Consider the following 22,748-nt stretch of genomic DNA (forward strand, 5'->3'; position numbering starts at 1 on the left):
GGGGGGGGGGGGGGGGATTGGCCGCTAGCGCAACTAGCGGCCAATCATAGGAAGTTTTAGTTCCCTATTGGAGTCATTTTAAATAGGCGGAACTATGCCCCTGGCTAGTAGTGAATCTTCACTCAGGTTTTAATCTTTTGTGTCCCTGCTAATGTACTGTACTTCTTTAGCTTTTAGCCTTTTTAATTGTCCTAATAAAGCTGTTTTTATTTGTTCTGTAAAGCGACTTTGAGTACCATGAAAAGCCCTATATAAGTTTGATGTATTATTATTATTATTATTATTGATGAGGCTGCCTTACATGAGGATGCCTTGCATCCTAAAGGGTATCCACTTCAGTAAACACAGGCAGCTGAGCTCAGCAAACCAAGTGTTTGTTTAAAACAGAGAAGTGAAAAACCTTTTGTTTCTGCCTACTTTGTCGTTGTAGGAAGGAATATGTTATTAGCTTCCCGAAAATGTAACAGTATCCATGGCTGAACGCAGCTTTAGTGTGTAGTTCCCCCGTCCCCCCACATCAGGGACGTGCTGGCCATTGGGAAAAGCGGGACAACTCCCGAACGGCCGGTTCATTCCCGGCCGGTCCAGGCCGGCCATTAGGAAAAAAGTAAAAATAAAATGTAATTTTTTTCGCAAAGCAAAGTCCTGCTTCACCATACAAGGCTGTCACACAAAAGTAGTGAAAGCAGCAGATCTACAAGCACACAACGCCTCGCACCGCAAGGCGTTGTGTGCTTGTAGATCGGCTGTTTTCACTAGTTTAAATCATTTTTAAAATGATAAATACAAAACAAACGGTTTTGGACATACAAGGTTTCCACCCAACAACGACAAAATTTTACTCATGTAATTGGCCCACTGGCTTGTCACTTGTCATGATCTGAAATGGCAAATCTTTGAGTGGCAGCAGCGCTATAGAGAGAGACCTCTCTCTATAGCGCGCAATGAGGGCCTCTCCAACTCTTTTTCCCGGGCTGAATCAGTGGCCCAGCACGTCCCTGCCCCACATACACACACAGGTGCATGCATGTACGGTATGAATACAGGAACACACACACACACACCCAGAATAAATTAACCCCCCCTGCACATGTGCACATGCATACACACCAGAGCAGCCATCTGTGGCAAGCACATTATGCTTACTGGATATAAGTATAGCTTACTGGACTAGCTACTAGTACATTCATTCAAAAGATAGGCGTAAAATGGAGGGAAATTGAACTGATGACAACACTGATGAGAAGAAAAAAAGTGTACAGGCAAAACGAAAGAACTTTAACGCAGTATGGCCGTTCACAGTGCAATCAATTGAACACTTTAAAATAAAAGCATGAAATTTAGGACACACAGTTAGAACATGCCATAATGAATTTTTTTGGCTATAGGGACATTGCAGATTTGTCTTGGGAAACTTGTGGGAGCCAATCAAAGTTGGGGTCTCATAGACTTTACTATATAGTAAAATCATTAAGAAAAATGCTTTAAATAGCATGTGAGGGATCAAACTAGGGTTTTTTTGTGATTCTGAATCCAATGCAAGCATTTGATTTGCATGAAAAACATTCCTTGAAAAACAGCCCCCATAAAACTATGGTTTAGTGGGGGGCGTTTTTCGGAAAGTAATGTTTTTTGTGCAAAACAAATGCTTGCATTGGATTCAGAATCAGAATCCTGAAAAAACCCTAGTTTGACCCCTCACATGCTACTTAAAGCATATTTCTTTTATAGTAAAGTCCATGAGACCCCAACTTTGATTGGCTCCCACAAGTTTCCAGAGAGAAATCTGCGATGTCCCTATAGCCAAAAATGTTCACTAAAGCAATGTTCTGTGTGCCAAATTTCATGCTTTTTATCGATTTTTGCCTGAAACGCTCAGACTACAAGTCCAGGTCAGTTAAAATACCTACCGTCCGGGCAGGACAAGAAGAAGCTGTTGAAGAGCTGTTGTCCACAGTAGCGCTGATGATCAGCTTCGAAATCAGTTGAGTTGGTTAGCTCGGCATCATCATCTTCACACACACGCATTAGAACTCCTCAGTCAGAGAACGTGTGGCCTGTATAATGACATAAAGGCCACTTGTAAAATGCATTCATGTAAAAAGTTATGAACTACATGACAACCAGATTGAAGGAGACAGCTTAACAAACCAAAGCACTGAACATGACACGTTAAATAATACTTTAGACAAAGGTCACAGGGTTGTGAAATCTAAAAAGCCAGCATCACAACAGTTTTTAACAGATCATACAATAATGTATCAACGTTCAGAATGTAACCACTTAGATCCTCTATAATCTCTATTAAACAGACCCGAGTTACTGTACAGGGTGCGTTCTTTTTTCAATCTACACTATGGGTCCTATCTTATAAGGCTGCGCCTTATGCCATATCCCTTATACCTAAACTACATGGTTTATAATTTTGGAAAACATTTCAAACAAAATAGTGAAAATAGCATTGTGAGGTTGTATATCTAACAGGACTTCATATCCATATATGGGGAACTGGTCCGATATACATCACTGGTGAGACGGCCAAGACCTGAGGCGTCTTACAAACTCGACACAAACACATTTTTTGGCATCCAGTGTTATGTATGGCCATATTATCCCTACATATATGCTCTTAACCCTTTTAGGCCTAAGTCCGATTTGAAACAAGCCTTAAAGACCTACATGTCCGATTTGAAAATTACCCACAGTTTTTCTGGGAAACGTATAAACACAATTCCGAATTTATTTGATAGCTTACACCTTTGGCTTTCATAGAAAAAAAAAACACAAAAACTAATTTTCTTTTTCCAGAAATTACTGTACTACATACTGTACATGTACTGTACACAAAAATGTGTTCCCGGCCTGAGGGGGTAATAGACTTTAACGTGTGAAAAACAAATATGTCTTGATCTGTACACACCTGCAGCAGCTCCTACCGTATGTGTGTGCGCTCCACACCATTCACCGGTCTACTGCAGGCTGACACTGCTTCAACCAAGCTGGGACTGGTTAGCCTCGTAAACCAGACTCAGCAGGTGTCAGTTTACTAGGCGAGGGAATGGTTGCTGATTGCTGGGACTTGTTTAATGGCTGTTGATGGGTATCTAGAAAAAGAAATAAAGCGCCAGCACACTGTGGGCTCACATGCGAAACAAGTGCTTTTATTGCACCAAATACAGGTCGAGACGTTTCGAGCACACTGCTCTTCTTCAGACTCGCACTCAATGAAGAAGAGCAGTTGTGCTCGAAACGTCACGAGCCCACAGTGTGCTAGCGCTTTATTTATTTTTCTAGTATCTACTTGTCGCTCAGCACCTGCTGCCCAACTTGGGTCATGGATGTGCATGTCATCTCCCTCCTTTCATGTTGATGGGAATCCTCACCCACAGGAACACACCGAACAGGCGACAACGGATTTAATACAGCATTGTGACAGAATTGTGACAAAGTGGGGTACACATTGTTAAGACAACATCTGTTCATGCACATATGCATGCGTGTACGCATGCGTGTACGCGCGTGTGCGCGCACACACACACACACACACACACACACACACACACACACACACACACACACACACACACACACACACACACACACACACACACACACACACACACACACACACACACACACACACACACACACACACACAGAGCAGGCTGTCTTTTGGGATATCACTGTTGTGTGGTGGAAATTGTTAGAGAAGAGGAATGACATCACTGTCACTGGAGAGACGTACATGGATGTTGACACAAAGACAGAAACAGAGGAGGGGGGGGGGGGGTTGTCATTCCGTGGTCCTGATTGAGATTGATGAAAATATTAATTAATAACTTAAATAAATATGGATATGGATAAATCCATAACCAATATAAGACAGAGATGAGCCAAAGGACAATCAATAAATTGCTGTATTGAAGAGAGTCAGACAAAGAGACAAAACAGTGAGCATACCATCCTAGTGGCAGCTTGCTAATTCTCTCTTCCCAAGATGGAAGTTAACATACAGTATATAAGGAATACAAATTTTGACAGTTAGATCGTGGGACTCATTGATTCGTTCTCATCATCATAACAAGAAGACAGAGACACAGTATAACCAAAACATGATCTCGTAGTCAGGGTAACCACAGTCACCATGACCTGTATTCCACTAGCCTGAACTTACAGTACAACCAAAACATGGTCTCCTATACTGTACGTTCAGACAGTAGTTCACATAACCTAATAAATGAATCATATAATTATGTATCATAATTCATATCTAACAATCAATATGAATTGATAAAAGGATGATATTAACCATAACAAAATACCTATCAGAGATGTACAGTACAGTATATGTATTTGGTGATGAGCTTTATATCAATTGCAGCTCTATGAAGTTAGTTAAATTAACACAGAGGATTCTATTCCACAAATGACTGAACAGTACAATGAACGACATCAAGTCCAATACAACTGCATCATTGTATGAGGTGAATGATCAATAGACCATTCATCAACTCATTAAGACAAACGACTGGGCCTTTGTAACTTAATGCATTCTTAATGCCTGTTCAGAGAGATAAATGCAGTGGTATCAGTGTTTCCTTCAAAGCGTCGACGAAGGACCCCTCTAATTATTGCTGCCTTCGTAGCAGAGATGAATTTTCATTAAGATGCTGTCACTGTGGCGGCTAATTGCAATGTTTGCAAAGAGACACAGACACTTGCTAGCTGGTAATTGGCTTCGCCGAGAGGACCTTGTTGTTGTTTCCTATCTGCAAGGATGTCAGGCACACATTTGAAATGTTTATTTATGTCCACATAAACAGAAGTACAAGAATGCATTGTACAAAGGACATTTAACTCTGCCAATGCAGTCAGACAATAGGAAAACAAAAGGGCCTGGACGAAAGAACATTGTTATACAACACAGTTGACATACTTGTCAGACATAGCAGACATCAATCATGGATAAAGGAACCAACGCCTCCTCCAAATATAGTGGCTTCCTATAATAGCTGATACTGAGCAGTACCAAAGATAGTTAATTTAGGAAGATACACCATCCCGATTGGAGCCACTAGGGTAGGGGTCTTCAACGTTTTCAGGCCAAGGACCCCTTAGTTGAAAGAGAGATGAAGCAGGGACCCCCACAACCTGTTCATAGATTCCATATAGTTCCATTGACATCAGTGTATTTTAGATTCACGTTATGTGTGTTTTCAGATATCTAACCACTTGAACCGTCAACACTTAATAAACTTGACCTTTCACTCTGTACTAAAGCCCTTTGCACGAATAAAACAGACAATTTCATTTTTTTTAAAGAAAACAATGACTCTCTACGACCTCATGCACACCGGATCCGAATTAGCCGTGCGACGAGTGGCTGCGGCCGTGCGTTTTTTTCTCGATCGAACCCAGTTCGATTCGTGCGTCTTGTCGAATGCGGTAAAAAACTCATCACTCCTTTTTTTTATGACTCCTTTTGGGATCCGCAGTGCCGATTCCACACAGCATTGCACACCAAATCCAATGCGTTTTAACGAAAAAAACGCAACTGTCCTGTGTGCAAAGGGCTTTAGTCTGCTCTTTTTCCCCTCTACACCAAAGCTGTTTGCCCAAAATAGCCGATCTACAAGCTCGCGCTGCGAGGCGTTGTGAGCTTGTAGATCGGCTATTTTTGGCTATTTTTGGATAGTTCTCTGAATATGGATGCTAGGGTTCAAGTGGTTAATTAATATAAAAAAACTCTGAGGGCCCCCTAGGTGTCCCGGACCCCCTGTTGAAGACCTTTGCACTAGAGGTGACATGGTACACAAATCCTAGAAATGTTGGTGGGTGGGCGTCGGTGTCTGGCAGCAAATCTGGCGAACATCCTAGGTTTACTGGCGCTGGACCCCGCAAGAGTGTTGATAATAAAATCGTCTCTCTGAAAAAAGCCATTTTAGTATGAACATTTGGGGAATATCGTGTGGCTTGTGGCGATCGGGTCCAATATTTAGTTCAGTGACCATGGGGATAAAGAAGAATGTTTGGCCCTCCTTTTGGAGAGGCCGGCCATTTGAAGGTCCCTCACAGACACACACACACACTAATCATTTTCCTGTTGCTTTCACTTACAGACATCAAGTGATCATGTGTACATACATGCGCATGCATTAGTAGGTGACTTTAAAGTTACAGCCGAGGAAATGTAGCTTACTGTTGACTCCATATCCTTGGCACAATCATTTAACGTATAATTTCTTGCTAGAATATTATGATGGTCGTGATTATGCTTGCACATCCTGGCAAGCGGTTAAGAATCAACTGCCGAGTAGAGCGATGAGGATTTATGGCTCATTGAAGTGAGCCGGATATCTGGGATCCGTTCCTTTCAAAGAGCCGTTCAAAAGACTGGCTCATTTTAGTTACTATGTTACTTTGTAGATTTTGATTATAATTAGAAATAACTTCAACCATATATACATTTATTGGACATATATAGGTACATACCTGCCATTCGAAAATAGCCAATCTACAAGCTCACAATGCGTCGCAACGCAGCACATCGTGAGCTTGTAGATCGGCTATTTTCAAAAGATCTTTCGACATTTTATTCATTTGAAAACCTGTGAAACAGGACATTCTGCATAATGAGTACTTTCTACTATTGGTACTTTAAGTACATTTTGTACTTTTACTCAAGTATATTAACATTCCAAACTTCTACTTGTGGCAGAGTATTTCCACATTGATTGCAGTATTGATATTTTTACTTTTCCCAACGCTGTTCATTGGAAAGGAACCGCTGTTCAAAAGACTCACCCACCTCAACTGCCTGAGCTTCAACATTCAGTGTGAAACACTGGCAGTGAAATGACAACACTGGGACAACAGGTTCTGTTTTTCCCTGAGAAATGTTGAATGATACATCCTGGACATGCTGGATGAATTACCAATGATGTGTGCACTACCTGCTTGGTTTCTATGCGTCTGTTTGCTGTGCTGTGCTGAGCTGTGCTGTGTCTTTGTACGGTATGTTTTGTACTGTGATCGTTCGTGTGCCTCTATTTCGGTGTCTGTAAGTGAAAGCAACAGTAAAATGATTAGTTTTGTTTGTGTGTGTGTGTGTGTGTGTGTGTGTGTGTGTGTGTGTGTGTGTGTGTGTGTGTGTGTGTGTGTGCACGCGCGTGTGTGTGTGTGCGTGTGTGTTGAACAGCCCCACATTGACGTCCTCTCTCTCTCTGATTGGGGGTTGCCGTGGTTACCTTCCCACCAATGCCCAGGGCACCACTGACTATCCAGTTTAGCCCTCACACACGCACACACACATGCACACACGTACGCACGCACGCACACACACACACACACACACACACAAAGTGACCATGCGTGACCAGCACAGACGCTGTAGTTGCTGTATCTCCCTGCAGACTCAGTTAATTGGAGTTTAAAGTAAATCTGCCTCCTCTGAACTGAACTGAACAGGCCCCCAGAGAACATCAGACATCCACAGAGAGAGAGAGGGAGAGACAGACAGACAGACAGACAGACAGACAGACAGACAGACAGACAGACAGACAGACAGACAGACAGACAGACAGACAGACAGACAGACAGTGAGAGGGTAATGCCTAGTTTACTAATGCCTAAATTATATGTTGCTTGCCAACGAGAGCTGATCTTCAAGCTAACAGCATCAAGAAGCGACACTATTGTGTAAAACGGACAATGACTGGATGCAAAGGTCATGCACAGCCATAAACATCTGGCATAAAGGGCTTTGCAGTTTGCACACAATATGGAAAGTTGAAAGCCATTGGTTTCTATGCTGCACAAATGAAGCTTTTTTGGCCGTTGTATGAGTGACGCCATCATTGTAGAACGTTCAACGTTCATTGGTAGAAATGGTACCATCTCGAATGCTATTGGCTGCCAACGGTCACGTGCAACCACAGGGATACATGGGACATTGTCTGGAAGCCGAAAATAAAGCACACGAAGAAGAATCATCACAAGCCTATGATCACAAGCCCCTCCCACAGCATACCCTGATAACATCAATTGGACCATATTTTCATAAAACGCATATCATGGTCATTGAAACGAGGCTTTAAACTAGCAAAAGGAACCATAACGTATTTATGACAATGTTTATTAAGGTAAGAAAATCAAATGTAAAAGTTCGGGGGAATAGAATGGAATCCCATGGAGAACATGATGCTTCTGGTGCCAGAAAAGCGCAACTAGCGGCCAATCATAGGAACTCAGATCCGTGTTTGCTTCATTTTAAATCGGGACAACTACATGCCTGGTTGTGAGCTTGTGGAGCGGCTACCTTGTAGCAAATGCTCCCCCCAGAATAGGGATGCTTGGGTTCAAGTGGTTTTAACGCTTCTTCCATTTTCTCTCTGTCCTCCCAACCCCCCCCACCCACCCACATCCACATCCACATCCACAGAGCCTGTACGATTCTGGGTGTCGTCTTTATCCTGTCCTCCCTGTGCATCCTGGGTAAGGCCATCCACGACCTGGCCACCGGACTGCTACCTGAAGTGGTAAGACCAACCCCCTTCTCCATAACAATACTGACCAACTATTGATTATTTTCTATAAAATGTCAAACTTCATGGCAGCGGCTGCTGGTGACCGGGCCTCGCCCCTTGTTGGTACACAGGCATTCAGTGGACCGTCGAAGGTCACGGTTTTCTGCTCTGTTTTCTGCCCTAGGGCTGTTTATCTCTCAGCCATTTTATCACAGCCCTCACCTTGTAGCTATTTGATAGAGGATTTTTTTTTTATGGCTGTTCTTGATTGCATCGCACTTTGGTTCACAGACCAAATGTTTTCAGGATGAAAAGTTCAGAGCTTGGAAGCTTGGAAATTCTCTCATTTTTTCTTGTACATTATTAACTCATTCTTAGCCAAAACACCAAAAATCGCCATTTTACAGGAAGCCCAGCCAGCCAGATCACCAAACGTCGCCTTGGGGATCATTTTCTGATCATTTTGGTATTTTTTTGACATTTTTTGAGCTATAAATGACCTTTCTAGCTTAATTTTAGTCTAAAGTTACATATTCGAAGGAAGTGACATCATCGATGACGTAACCCGGAAGTCGTTCGGCCATAACATAGAATGGGCCTTTTTACAGCATTGAATGTTGACGTTTTTCTTATCAAACTTTACCATATCTAGACCGATTTTCATTCGGAAAAAAATGGCTGGACTGACAGATTGGTCACTCAAGAGCAAAAACGAGTGTAAATGGCGTGTGCACAACGTTCGGATCGTGTTTTATAGCTCCCGTTCGGCGGACCGGGAGACATAATGGCCGCCAATGGGCGCCGCCATTATGGGTCTACTGCTGTCCACTCGCTAGTCCAGACTCTAGGAGATTATCGTTGGGCACACTCTAGTGGATAGTACTAGTACTACATTTTACAACAATATGATCCCTGTTGGGTTAGATTAAAGCTAACTTGGAAATTAATAAAATTCCTGGCAGTATAGGCGCACAAGCCTATTGTAAATGGCTGGGAGAGAATTAATGCCATTATTAGTGCATGGGTAAGCTAAATCCACCACCTCCAAAATGCAGCTGCAACATGCTGATGTAGCAGTAGCGCTCATACCAGGCCATCACTTGCAGCCATAACGCTGCAAGTCGTAAAAAAGGAGATTTGATGTCAGAGCCCCAGATCTCCTTCGGGTCTCCTTCCATGCCTTGGCCTTTTGTATCTTGATGTCCTTCTCAGATAAGGTGACCCAGGAGCCAAGACCCAAGATACTTGAAGTCCTTGACATCAACCTCTGTCTTCTTGACAGAAGTCTGACCTGTCTTTGTCTTTGCATTCAGCCTCCACTTGGTGGGCCAGTTCTTGTCGTCCCTGACCCACCTCATCAGTCATCAGTGTGATGTCATTATGTTGTCTGCAAAGCGCAGTTCTGTCTCCACTACTGCTGGAGGGTAGTTATGTGTTGTTCATGAGTGATTCGTTCATAAGAACAGAATCATTAGCAAGACTCGTAAACGATTCGTTCAAATCCCTAAAATGTGTCGTTCACACTTTCATTCACACCCCCCTAATAGACCCTCGCATACAGGACGCGACGGCGGGCTGTACTCGCGACATACTAAAAACGCTCCCGCGATTGTGTTTTTCACGGGGCGATCGCGCTGTGAACGGTGAACGTGGACGAATCTTTTGAACGGATCATTACCGTGAAGGAAATGATTCGTTCACTGAAATGAACGGCCTGGGATTGCCCGTCACTGCTGAAGGGCATATTGACCTCCTTTTTTGTTTCTACTAGCTGTCCTATAATTAGGCTCTCAAGCTGCAATACCAAAACGGCCTTTATTTGCTCAGGGGCGCATCTAGTGGGGTTTTTTCCTCTCCTCTCCAACGTTGACAACAAATATATTGGGCCAATTAAAAATAGGATAATGTTGCAGCTCTGATATAGCCTACTGTAGGCCTATGTTGTATGATATAAGCCTACTGTCAAATGACACAGGGCGACCGTTGCTAGACCAGACATTAGAGAACGTTAATCTACATTAGACAATCAACCCCACCCGCATTGTATTTATGTATAATGTATAAAAATGTATGAAATATAACAGCCCATTTATTTATTTATTTTGGCGATAATGAACCATCTGCGCTGCAGATGAAAACGCTCCAACCAGAGGAGCGGGTCGAGCGACCAGACCGAGCGTAGTTGCCCGACGTAGGTGCACCGTCTCGGGCACCTACGCTCGGTCTGGTCGCTCGACCCGCTCCTCTTCCTCCTGGTTGGAGCGTTTTCATCTGCAGCGCAGATGGTTCATTATCGCCAAAAAACATTGTTCTACCGTGAGAGATACGTAGTATGCAGTGAAGAAAAGAATATAGCCTGGTTTATGGGCTGTTATATAGCCGGGGATAATGAAGGGAGGACCGGGGTGTTTTAGCTCACTCTAGCCGCGGACAGTGACAGAAGAGGCGGGCTGTGAAGCTCTCTCAAGCCGGGGACAGGGAGGGGAAAACCGGGGGTGGGACAGCGATAGGAGAGGCGGTCTATCACGGACACGGAGGAGGAGGGAAGGGGGTCCGACCGGCATGGACCCCCTGCGGGCCGGGGAGCAGCAGGAGGAGGAGGAGGCCAGCGGCGGCCGCTTAGCGGCGCGTGGTCTCGGAGCGGCCGGGGAGGAGGGAAGCTCCATGGGCGGCAGGGACACCGTCTGCTCCCTGCCCGGGGAGAGAGACCTGGGCAACGGGGGAACGGCGCGGGCCGGGGCTGGTTTGTGGTTTGTGGCAAAGGCAAAGCCAAGATTGATCTGGGCTTTTCTTCACAGCCACAGACAGGACCATCGCCATTAAAAATAGTCTTTTGTTTCCTTGATAGAAGGGACGAAGCTTGGGTCCTCGCAGTCTATAACGTCACATATATAGTGCAATCCAGGAACGTTAAGACTTCTCCTTGGACAAGTTGATAGCAAAAATGTTGATAGAATAAAAGAAGGAAATGACTCTGTCTACTATACAGGGAGGCAGAGTGAGAGCACTGAGTGAGCAGCCCCAGAACAGTAAGCCAGCTGCAGATGGAGGTGGAGGCTAAGCAAATTAGAAACAAATGAGGGGCTGGGTTTACAACAGTAGCTCTGGTTTTTACCTGAAGGGCGGGGGGGGGGGGGGGAGGAACGCGTGTGACGTCACATGCGTCAACTCTCAGAACAGCACTGTTCTGAGAACCCGTGGAAAGCTTTTCAACTCTGCCTTCCCAAAAACAGAGAAAGACACAATGGTCAGAAATAGGACTTTGTGAGGATAGAAGGTGCCAGTGGGACCCCAAAAAAAGGTTTTAAAATAGAAAAAGTGAAATTTCATGGTGTAGGTCCTTTAAGTGAATGGAAACGGGTCAGACAATAAATGCAAATAGATTATGACGTTCTAGGTCCATTTCCCCTGCCGCTTTGTCCATGGTATAGCGTTAGCCCACAAAACAAACCTGTTGTTTGTTACACACGGAGTGACACGGACCGTGTGTAAATTCCTCCCGTTTTCACCTCAAGCCATCGGTGGCGAGCGAACCCTTCCTCATCCCACGGTGTTGCGTGCCTGAAGTGCCCAATCTACAAGCTCACAGGCACAGCAGCTCGCATCCACGTCTCCGCGCCGCGTTGTGAGCTTGCAGATCGGCCACCTGACCTTCCAGAGGACGCTGAAACTTGCACTGTGCAGCGACGCGACCGCGGTTTTCCCGGTGAACCGGTAGCTTTATGTATTGAGAGGAACTCTTGCCAATTTCGTAAGAGACTCGTCGCCAATTGTAATATATTTAAAAGTTATTTGGGGCCATGATGATGACTGATAATCCCTTCTTCCCACTACTAGACAGCGACCGAGTCACAGCAGTCAGACGTGCAGACGGTGCAGTGCTCAGGTTCGGTCTGAAAAAAATCAGCCCGATCAACTCTTGCGAACGTCGCTAATTCGAATGACACCCGCAAATGGAATGATGCTAAATTAAAACAGCAGATCTACTAGCACACAACGCCTCGCGGTGCAAGGCGTTGTGTGCTTGTAGATCGGCTGTTTTCACTAGTTTAAATCATTTTTTAAATGATAAATGCAAAACGAACGGTTATGGACATACAAGGTTTTCACCCGACAACGACGATATACAAACGCCACGAGATTGAGGCCAACACAGCATAACCACAGAGCCTCCTGTATTTATTCCAATCCTCATGATCTAAAACAACTATCACACGACCACCCAATGCCTGAAGCAATGGGTCAGCAGTTGCATGTGAGCAACATTCACAGTTGCTCACATGGTGAAAAGAGGCCGGTGTTTGTGGTCGGAGTTTGACGCACGCGGGGCAAACTGCTGACATGCTGAGTGCCACAGTAGGAGCCTGCCAACGCTAACAGCCCATCAGTCCCACAGAGCTCAATGCGGTAATCACAGAACATATGTTAAGGCTCTGCCTCAGCCAAAACAACTTTAATATGAACTTCTACTTTATTGGCAAAACACACCAGCCCTGGTACGGTTTAGACCATATGGTCGCCTTGTTTGATGAGAGCCCCTGACAGCACCACAATGACAGCAAGGGATGTGATGGTTTTGATTTGAAATTTTTATTGGAGGATTAAACACTTGAGATGCAGCATCTCGTCTTCCAGAGTGTCCTCAGGCTCAACACACAAACAATGACATGATACATTCACATGACAATCACAATACATTGACAAAACATATAAGGGCTCTCACATGCACCATCCCAGACCATTCTACATCTGTTACACATCATCAAAAGATAATAATGATAAAAGTAAAAATGAAAAAATATAAACTGTCCAAATAAAATTAAAACATCAATTATATAAAACAAAAATCAAAAACAGGAACAGTTGCATTTAAGTGAATCAAACAAAGACATTTTGAAAACAGGAAATGAGGTAATTGATCTAATTGCAATAGGTGAATTATTCCAGTCATCAGGTGCTTTAAACTTAAATGAACGTCTCCCAATTTCTGTCTGTATATTACCAGGTACTTCAAAATAAGGTTGTTGAGTATGTCTTAATGGATATCTCGAACTATAGGGACATAAAAGCTGCTTCAAATATGAGGGGTAATTAAAATAAATACATTTGAAAATAAAAAGCAACCAATGAAACTGTCTTCTAGCATGAGGAGATAACCAGTTGAGCGAATCATACAGAACACAATGATGTGTAAGGTAGGGACACCTGAGTACAAATCTACAGATGCTATTGTAGGCTGGTGAAGATTGGCCAACAAACAAGATCTCGGAGTGTTTCATGTGATTTGGTACGGCGGCCACATTGCTCAGAGGGAAGACAAATGGAATATGGCCACAGTCCCGTAACGGACGGACCTTTTTCAAAGAAAAAGTTAAAATAGGGATGGATGGATGGTATGGCGTGGATGTCATTATTTCGAGTATGAAAAAACGCAGAGGAACAGATGGATTCCAACCATGTCAGAGCAGTGAACAGTCATTCAGGGTGGGAGGCGGGAGTGTGATGATGAGTTCTATCACAGATCTGAGGAGAGAGCAGGGGTGTCACACCAAGTTCTGGGCCCTGGGTACAAGGATTCACTGCGGCCCCCCCCATGAATGTTCTTCATAGGGGGAGGAGTTTTAACCCATTTAGACTGGTAACGCATTATTACTACGCATTATTTTGTGCTTTAACTATTGAAAATTAACAGATATGTGCCGCACTGCAAGCTTGTAGATCTGCTATTTTTGGGAAAAAAATTTAGAATTTGTGCAAGTCTTTGAATATTTCAAATCCTTCAATGTTTCTATGTCAGTGGTGCTAAGACCCCCAAAATGATATGCTTTTGGCCATGGACCCCCATCTCAAAATTTTTAGTTCCAGGGACCCCCCAGAAGCAAAATTTGAGGTACATATGTTTGCTTAAAAAATACATATATTCAAAGATTTACACATTTTCATGACTTTTCAAAAATAGCAGATCTACAAGCTTGCAGCCGCGCTGTGAGCTTATATGCTATTTTTCAATAGCTAAAGTATAAAATAATGAAGGCCCCTCCTCCACCTTGGGCCCTAGTAACTCAGTCCCACTTTTCCCCCCCTTGTGACGCCCCTGGTGAACAGTCATTCAAGACGGGAGTGTGACGATGAGTTCTATCGCAGATGTGAGGAGAGAGTGTGAGAGGTTCAGCAGGTGACAGCTTGTGATGACGGCTCTATCAGAGACAGAGATTTTTTTAGTTTACAAAACACATCGCCATCTTGGAATGTAATTTTAAGTTTTTTAACATAGTCTCTGGCCTCAGCCGTCTGGCCTGGCAGAGGTTATAACAGTTCAATGGAAGCCTAAGCCTACTCTACTACTTTAAAATGATGAACGTTGCTTTCAGTAATAGGTCAAGAAATGTTTTGCTGCTCCACTGGGCCTATGTAGCAAACATCACATAAATATTTGCTTCCTGAATATTTAGAGACTTTAAAGGAGTAGTTCACCCCCAAAATGACTTTTTTTTCTATAGATTACTCACAGCATGGAGACTTGAGTTCAATAACATTTTTTTTGTATTTGACGCATTCCTAAGAAAAGAAAAAAAAAAGATTATAGTACATTTACTCCCACTGATTCTGGAAAGGGAACCCGAATGCATTTGGGTCCCCATCCGGAATCAATGGGGGTACATTTATTGTAATCAAATTGTTGTCTTGAATGCAACAAAAAACAACAAATATTACTGAACTCAAGTCTCCATGCTGTGAGTAATCAATAAAAAAAAGTCATTTTGGGGGTGAACTACTCCTTTAATGAAATTACTGATCTAGATAGCTCTCAAATTCATTTTCTTTTTCTCTTTCCTTTTTTTTTAAATTATTTCAGAGATTCAGCGTGGGGTGTGAGGGGATCATTCTTGAAACAAACAGTTTAACAGAAGTTAAAAATGATGTGTTCTGTCAGCAGACCTTTTCATTTATTTTGAGAAACACAAATTGTTCTGCTTCAGTGCAGTCAGTGTACATTACAGTATGTGTCACAGTGCGGTGTGTATGTGTGAGAAGTGTGCCTCAGTGCAGTGTGTGTGTGTGTGTGTGTATGTGTGAGTGTGAGACTGATCTTGACGCCATGCGATGAAGAATTTCACAACTCTCAGGTGTGACGACTCGGGAGCAGTCTCACCTCTCGGAATAGAATCATCACCCAGTTGCTAGGCGATAGTAATGGGCTCCCATATATATGAACAGACTTGTGTCACTACCAAGAATGTGGTTTTCTGACGATGAAACAGGAAATATCAAAGACAAAGTCTGGGAGGATCATCTTGAGGCTACCAGTAAGACTCCCTACTCGGGAGATAAGCGACCGTCAGGTCACATAATGTTGTCTGCAAAAAGCAACCTCATGGTGGCGCTAGAAGAGGGCTAGGGCGGAGGTTGTGGTTTGTCCTGTCCTGTGATGTCTATGACATCTGACATGGAGATCCCTGTCTGTAGAACCAGCCACACAGATATGGGCTGTCTGGATTCTGTTAGTGTGGTATGTGGCTGATATGGCCTCCATATATGGGCATTCCCATATGAAGTCCTGTTAGCTATGGGCTTAATATTGATGACATCAGGCACACTGGGGCGGCATAGCTCAGAGGTAGAGAAACCGTTATTAGAGCACGAAGGGTTCCCAAAGGGTTCCCAGTTCGAATCCGGGCTCCCCCTGAGTTAATGTTGAAGGGTCCTTGGGCAAGACTCTGAACCCCACATTGCTCCCGGTGAGCAGGTTGGTGGCTTGCATGGTTTCCTCCACCACCAGTGTATGAATGTGTGCGTGAATGGGTGAATGTAATGCACAATCTCTGTAAAGCGCTTTGGATAAAAGCGCCATATAAATGCACCATTTACCATTTACCACTCCATATATGGGCATAAAAGGGATTCCGTTAGTGTGCCATCACAATGAAGCCAGAGCGGCAAACCCATTCTGTTAGTTGTTCCCCTGACATCACAGTGATGTCAGAGCGGCAAACCCATTCTGTTAAGAGTGGTTCCCCTGACGTCACAGTGATGTGTCAGGGGAACCAGTGTCAGGCGTGACCTACAGAGATACACGGATAGCCGGATACCTCGGACAAGATGTGCCGGTGTTCATAGTTAACTGTCTATAACTTCCTGATGCATTGGTCATCCTCATCTCATACAGTAACTTACTGATGCAACCTTATCTCTCATAAGCTGCACTGAGACAACTGACAGACAGGAAGCAGCAAACCATGCAATCTAATGCAGAACGGCAGTGAGGCAGACAGAATCTATGTTATTGTTTTCTTCCATAAGAAACCTGCAGGTTTACGAGTTATGATTTTTTTTCTTTCTTTCTTTTGGGTGCAGGAGTGGCTACACACTATAAATAGCTATAGTCTTTCATCTCTCCTCACTCTCTCTCCTTCTCCTTCTCTTCTATGAAATGTTAATGAGCTACTTTGGCATGCTGTGTGGAGAGAGAGGGAGAGAGAGAGAGAGAGAGAGTGGAAAAGTGGAGAGAAAGGGAAGACAGAGGACGTAGATAGAGATGAGAAAGTAGGGAGAGCGAGGGAGGGGGATGTGCATAAGCAGGCACGTGCACACATAGACATCAAAGGGGGCTTGAGCCCCTGCCCTTTTAGCCATCTGTAAAAAAGTGCCCTCTCCAGACCATGAATGCCCCCTTTTCCATTCCATTCCTGAAGGCAGCATTCAAGAGAATTGTCTTGTTCAAACTCTCCTGAACTTGAATGCAGCATCTTATGTTGAAATATTTTGCCCTCTCTGTGTAGAAATCCATGCCGTTACGCCACATCTCCAGTATTGACTTCATTATGCTTAGCCACAGCCATTTCAAGCCATACCACAGTGGTATCAAGCAGTGAAAATAGCTGACCTCCAAGCTCACAACGCGTCGCAGCACGGCGCGTTGTGAGCTTGGAGGTCTGCTATTTTCGATATTTTCACCAAAAGGCTCTTTTAGAAATTTCAGCCCCTGCCTCTCTAACATTCTCTGCACGTCCCTGTGCATAAGGGAGTGTTTGAGGGAGCGTGCGGGGGGGGGGGGGGGGGGGGGGGTTCTGGTAGACGTAGTGACACTTCAGTGTTCCTCCTCAGTCGCTCTTCTTCGTGGCCTAATTAGTGTCAGGAGACTCAGCGTGCGTCTAATGGCCCTTATTCCTTCTCCAAGAGGACGATCGTCTAAGGCTCTCCGCCCTCACAGATACTCAGAGATGCTGTACATTTAGAAGAAAGAAAGATGACTCGCTTTTACTGAACAGATCATGTTTTGTAGAGCTATAGTTTGCACGAATGTAACTGATAAAAGCACCAAATGAAATGTAAAAACACTTTCCCGCCACCCACCCGTCCATGTTGCTGCACTAGTAGTCTTGTGTAGCCAGACAACTATTCCACAATCTCCAAATAGAGTCTGTCTACATAGAGTCTGGAACGACAGCTCCCGAACGGCGAGTATCGGAAGTAGCCACTGCTGCACTGAACTGTAGTCCCACTGGACACATAACAGACACACAATAGCTCAGACAAAGACATTCGAGAGGCATATTCTTGTTATGGGTGTATAGTTTAAGAAAACCTTTAAAAACATCATGGAAGTAACACCAACAACACCAGAGAAAGACGAAATAACGCCCCCAAAAATATTGAAAGGAGACATAACGCTTCCAGTAGGACATGTTATTGCTACTGCACCAAGGGAGCGGTTGCGTCACATCCGCTTTATCTCGCACTCATCGTTTCTATTTCCGTGCCCCAGACTGTATGCCGGGAGCATTTGCAAATCGCGTTAGGCAACAGTCTGGCCACGCGAGACTACTGCACTAGTGACACTTATTAAAGCCCCCTTTCCACTGCAGCTTTAGCACCACACTACACCACACCACACCGCACCACATAAAAAATATCTAAATTTTCCATTACACAAAAGTACCCCTATCGGTAAGAAACAAATGGACCCTTTTAACTGTGATTATAATACAATATGAATTTGTATAACAACTATCCTAATTACTAGTAAGACGCCTCAGGGCGACATGCGACCTCACCCTTTAGGGCGAGGTTGTGCCCCCCCCCATCGCTCCCCTTTAAAGCGCAACAGGCCAGTTAATGTACGGCTCTATTATTCTGGACAGGTAGCTCATATTGCCTTTGCCAAGTGTAAATGTCAAAAGGAACTCCTTAGAATTCTGGGCAGGTCCCAATGCGGTCAGGCACGTGTGTGTGGTGTGTGTTGGCGTGCGTTGCAAGTGGAAATGAGCGTGTGCGCGTGTGTGTGTGTGTGTGTGTGTGTGTGTGTGTGTGTGTGTGTGTGTGTGTGTGTGTGTGTGTGTGTGTGTGTTTTCCTCTTCCTCTTCCTGTGGGGAAGTGTAAATGCCACCCCTCCCTGTCTGGAGCTTCCTACTGCTGGGGAGATAATAGGATAATGTGCCTGTAAAGGTCACTCCAGTGAGCAGGGGCTTCCTTCCCATTATGAAGTTGAACTTGACAGTGATTCATTCAGTGGAGGAAAAAGTGCCCAAATTTCTTACTTAAGTAAGAAAGTTATTCAAAATGTACTTGAATAAAAGTTCTAAAGTATTGGTATCTAAATGTACTTAAAGTACCGAAAGTAGAATGTACTCGTTATGCGGAATGTCCCGTTTCACAAGTGTCCAAATGTATATACAAATATTTTGAAAATAGCAGATCTACAAGCTCACAAAGCGTGGCATCGCGACGCAAGGGCTGAAGTTAATGTCGGCTATGTTTTTTTTTTTATATAACAAAACTCTACAAAGTAACTAGTTTTTAAAGTTTTCAAATAATTGTAGTGGATTAAAAGTACAACATTTGGATCCGAGATGTAGCGGAGTAGAAAAAAAATAAAGAAAATAAGTATTGGACATTTTTTCGTAAAAGGGATATTTTACTTGCAATAAAACGTTTGGTCATTTTATCGTCTAATCAGGCTTTTGTGACCACCATGGAGAGATTTTAATTTGCTTGATTCAGAGGGGGTGTTTTTGATGAATCTATCGTGGTTAAAATGGAGTTTGAAGTTACAATGGGTTTGTATAGGAAGGGGGCGTGTCTGATAAAATGAATATCAAATATCTAAGTACTGAATCAAGCAAATTAAAATCTCTAAAAGGGTGGTCAGAAAAGACTGATTAGACTATAAAAAGATTTTTTTTAAGTGAAATATGCCTTTAAGTACAATAATTAATGTACTTAGTTACTTCACACCACTGGATTCATGCAGGCACTGTATTCAACTGCAAGGGAGGCATGTGGCAGGTGAAGAGAGGTGGAATAACACAGGTACAAGGCCGATATTTATATTTCCCTTGGAGATGAGCTGAAATGTGGATACGATCCATAAAGTATGGATCCCGAAAAATTGCTGACCGGGTCTGGTCTGCGTTAACCCATTTAGAATGGGTACACATTTTGTGTATCATTATTTTATGCTTTAACTATTGAAAAATAGCAGATATACAAGCTCACAGCGCGGCACCGAGTGCCACGCTGCAAGCTTGTAGATCTGCTATTTTTGAAAAATCGTGAAAATTAGATTTTTGACCCGATTCTATAAGTGTCTTTTGAATCCTTCTAAGATTTTTTTGAAAAACCCTATGTTTCTATGTCAGCAATCTGGCCAGCCATCGTCAAAGAAAAGGTACTTTTCGCTTTAATGGAGCTCAGTTAGTCTTTTTTTGAGAGACTACCATGCCAGTGGTTCTCAAACTTTTTCATGTGAAGGACCCCCAAAATTATATCTATTTGGCCACGGACCCGCATCTCAAAATATTTAGTTCCAGGGACCACCCAGAAGCAAAATCTGAGTTACAAACGTTTGCTTTGAGTTTGAAAATACATATATTCAAAGATTTGCAAACATTTTCACGAATAACATTTTCAAAAATAGCAGATCTACAAGCTCGCAGCGCGGCACTCGGTGCCGCGCTGCGAGCTTGTATATCTGCTATTTTTCACTGGTTAAAGCATTCAATAATTTTAGGCCCTAAATGGGTTAAACTGGGAAATGTTTCTGTTCAATTGGGTATGGAGCGCTCGTCCCAGCGGTCCCATACCGTGACTCAGGAGTAGAGTGTGGATGTTTTGATTATATTCCCATCATCGTCTCATGGCTGCCCGTACTGTATAATGTATATCTGCTGCTTTGATGTCAGGAACCTTGTCAACACAGCTCTCCATCTCAGCTCCAAGGCCCTGGTGCAATATTAATGCTGCTGTGCTGCAGAAACACTCAGTGTTCTGACTGCAACCTTCTTCAACCAGGGGCGTCATAAGGGGGGGGAGAAAAGTGGGACTGAGTTACTAGGGCCCAAGGTGGAGGGGCCTTAATTATTTTATACTTTAGCTATTGAAAAATAGCACATATACAAGCTCGCAGCGCTGCACCGAGTGAGATATACAAGCAGCTTGAGATCTGCTATTTTTGAAAAGTCGTGAAAATCTGTGAAAATCTATTTTTTAAGCGAACATTTTTAACTCAAATTTTGCTTCTGGGGGATCCCTGGAACTAAATATTTTGAGATGGGGGTCCGTGGCCAAATACATATCATTTTGGGGGTCCTTCACAAGAACAAGTCTGAGCACCACTGACATAGAAACATAGGTTTTTCAAAAAACCTTAGAAGGATTTAGAAGACATTTATAGAATCGGGTTAAAAATATTCAAAGACTTGCACACATTTTCAAGATTTTTCAAAAAATAGCAGCTCTACAAGCTCGTGGCACGGCACTCGGTGCCGCGCTGTTAGCTGGTAGATCTGCTATTTTTCAATAGTTAAAGCACAAAATGATGCGTAATAATGCGTTCCCAGTCTAAATGGGTTAAACCCCCTCCCCCTATGAAGAACATTCGTGGGGGGCCCGCAGTGAGTCCTTGTACCCAGGGCCCAGCAATTGGTGCGACACCCCTACTTCTCACTTCTTCAGCCAGCATCCCTCCAAGTGGGAGTGCAGGGAGTCTTTTAAGATTCCTTTGCCCACACTATGCTGATAATGCACCTAATTGTAGGATTTGCTTCATCTTTTGATCGCAGACAATTGCCCACTGGATTTGCTGTCGAGGATTTAGGATAGGATAATACTTTTATCAATCCCAGGGGCTGGGGGGGGTTGAGGAATTCAGGGAGGATTAATAAAGTGTTATCATACTCTCAGCGCTGAACTCAGCGGGCAATTATCTGCCCTCAAAAGATAATTGTTTGGTTCTGATCTGTGCCATGGTTCTCGAAGGGTTCATTGAGGTGTTCTAAATGGACGACGGATTAAGGTTTGTAACTCTCTCAGAGTATAACATGACTCGTAACATGATCAGAAAAAAGTGATGACTCATCACTTTTCACAATTTTCTGGGGCCGAAATGTAGCCAAAGGAATATGTTTCATGCAAAACAAATGCTTGCAATGGATTCAGAATCATTAAGAACCCCTAGTTTGACCCCTCACATGCTACTTAAAGCAGATTATTTGTATTTTTTTTATATTTTTCTTTTCCTGTGTAGTGGAGTCAATGGGACAGTGAATATACAAATGGCCATAACTTTTTTTCGTGATGTTTCCGGCAGAGCAGACCTCTCATTCTGTGGACCTTAACCCTTTCAGTGCCCAGAATCACCACTAGAGGGTGCCCAATGGCCATAGAATCCACCATAGACATACGCTGTATATGCACAAGCCGTGCGCAGCCATGATGCGCCTGAACACTTTCCTTTGTGCATGAACAGGAACAGGATGAAGTTAGCTTGAAGTTAGCTATTGGCTACCAAGCATTTTAGAAGCCCTATTTTCGGCGATTTAGCCGTGATTAAACCTTGCACACCTCATGGATATGCATGGAACAGAGAAAATGAGCTCTAAAGATACTGGATTGCATTGGAGTGGATGGGAAATATCGGCGGCGCGACGCTCTCGCGGGCCGTGTAAACAGATGACGGCCGGCGGCCCGGCTCGAATATTTATTTATTTTTTATAAAAAGCCGAACTAGTTCGGGATTGGCACCCCGAACGTTAATAAGGTCCAAACTATCCCGAACTAGGCACAATAAGAGTTAATGACCAAACTAATAGATAAAACAGAAATAAAAAGTACGGCAAGACATCACAGGTTAAACCCTATTCCTTGAGCTTTTGGGTTTGTGGGTCCCTGACCCTCACTATAAAGATCTTTGGTGTTAACTGACGCTATCACTCTGTCTCCACC

General features: G+C 43.6%; 1 protein-coding gene across 1 annotated transcript in view; it reads left to right on the plus strand.

The window, feature by feature from the left end:
* The window catches only part of LOC308280520 (transmembrane protein 163a-like), a gene marked incomplete at both ends in the record, with an annotated part of 61,986 nt that overhangs the window by 35,113 nt on the left and 4,125 nt on the right, over window positions 1–22,748 (plus strand). Inside the window, one exon of the mRNA XM_080720826.1 lies at window positions 8,441–8,537. Coding sequence (XP_080576952.1) covers window positions 8,441–8,537 — 97 coding nt within the window. The remainder of the gene's footprint in view (window positions 1–8,440; window positions 8,538–22,748) is intronic.

The sequence above is a fragment of the Nannobrachium achirus genome, assembly GCF_963921795.1.
Source record: "Nannobrachium achirus genome assembly, chromosome: 24".
In the NCBI taxonomy this organism is placed as follows: Eukaryota; Metazoa; Chordata; class Actinopteri; order Myctophiformes; family Myctophidae; genus Nannobrachium; species Nannobrachium achirus.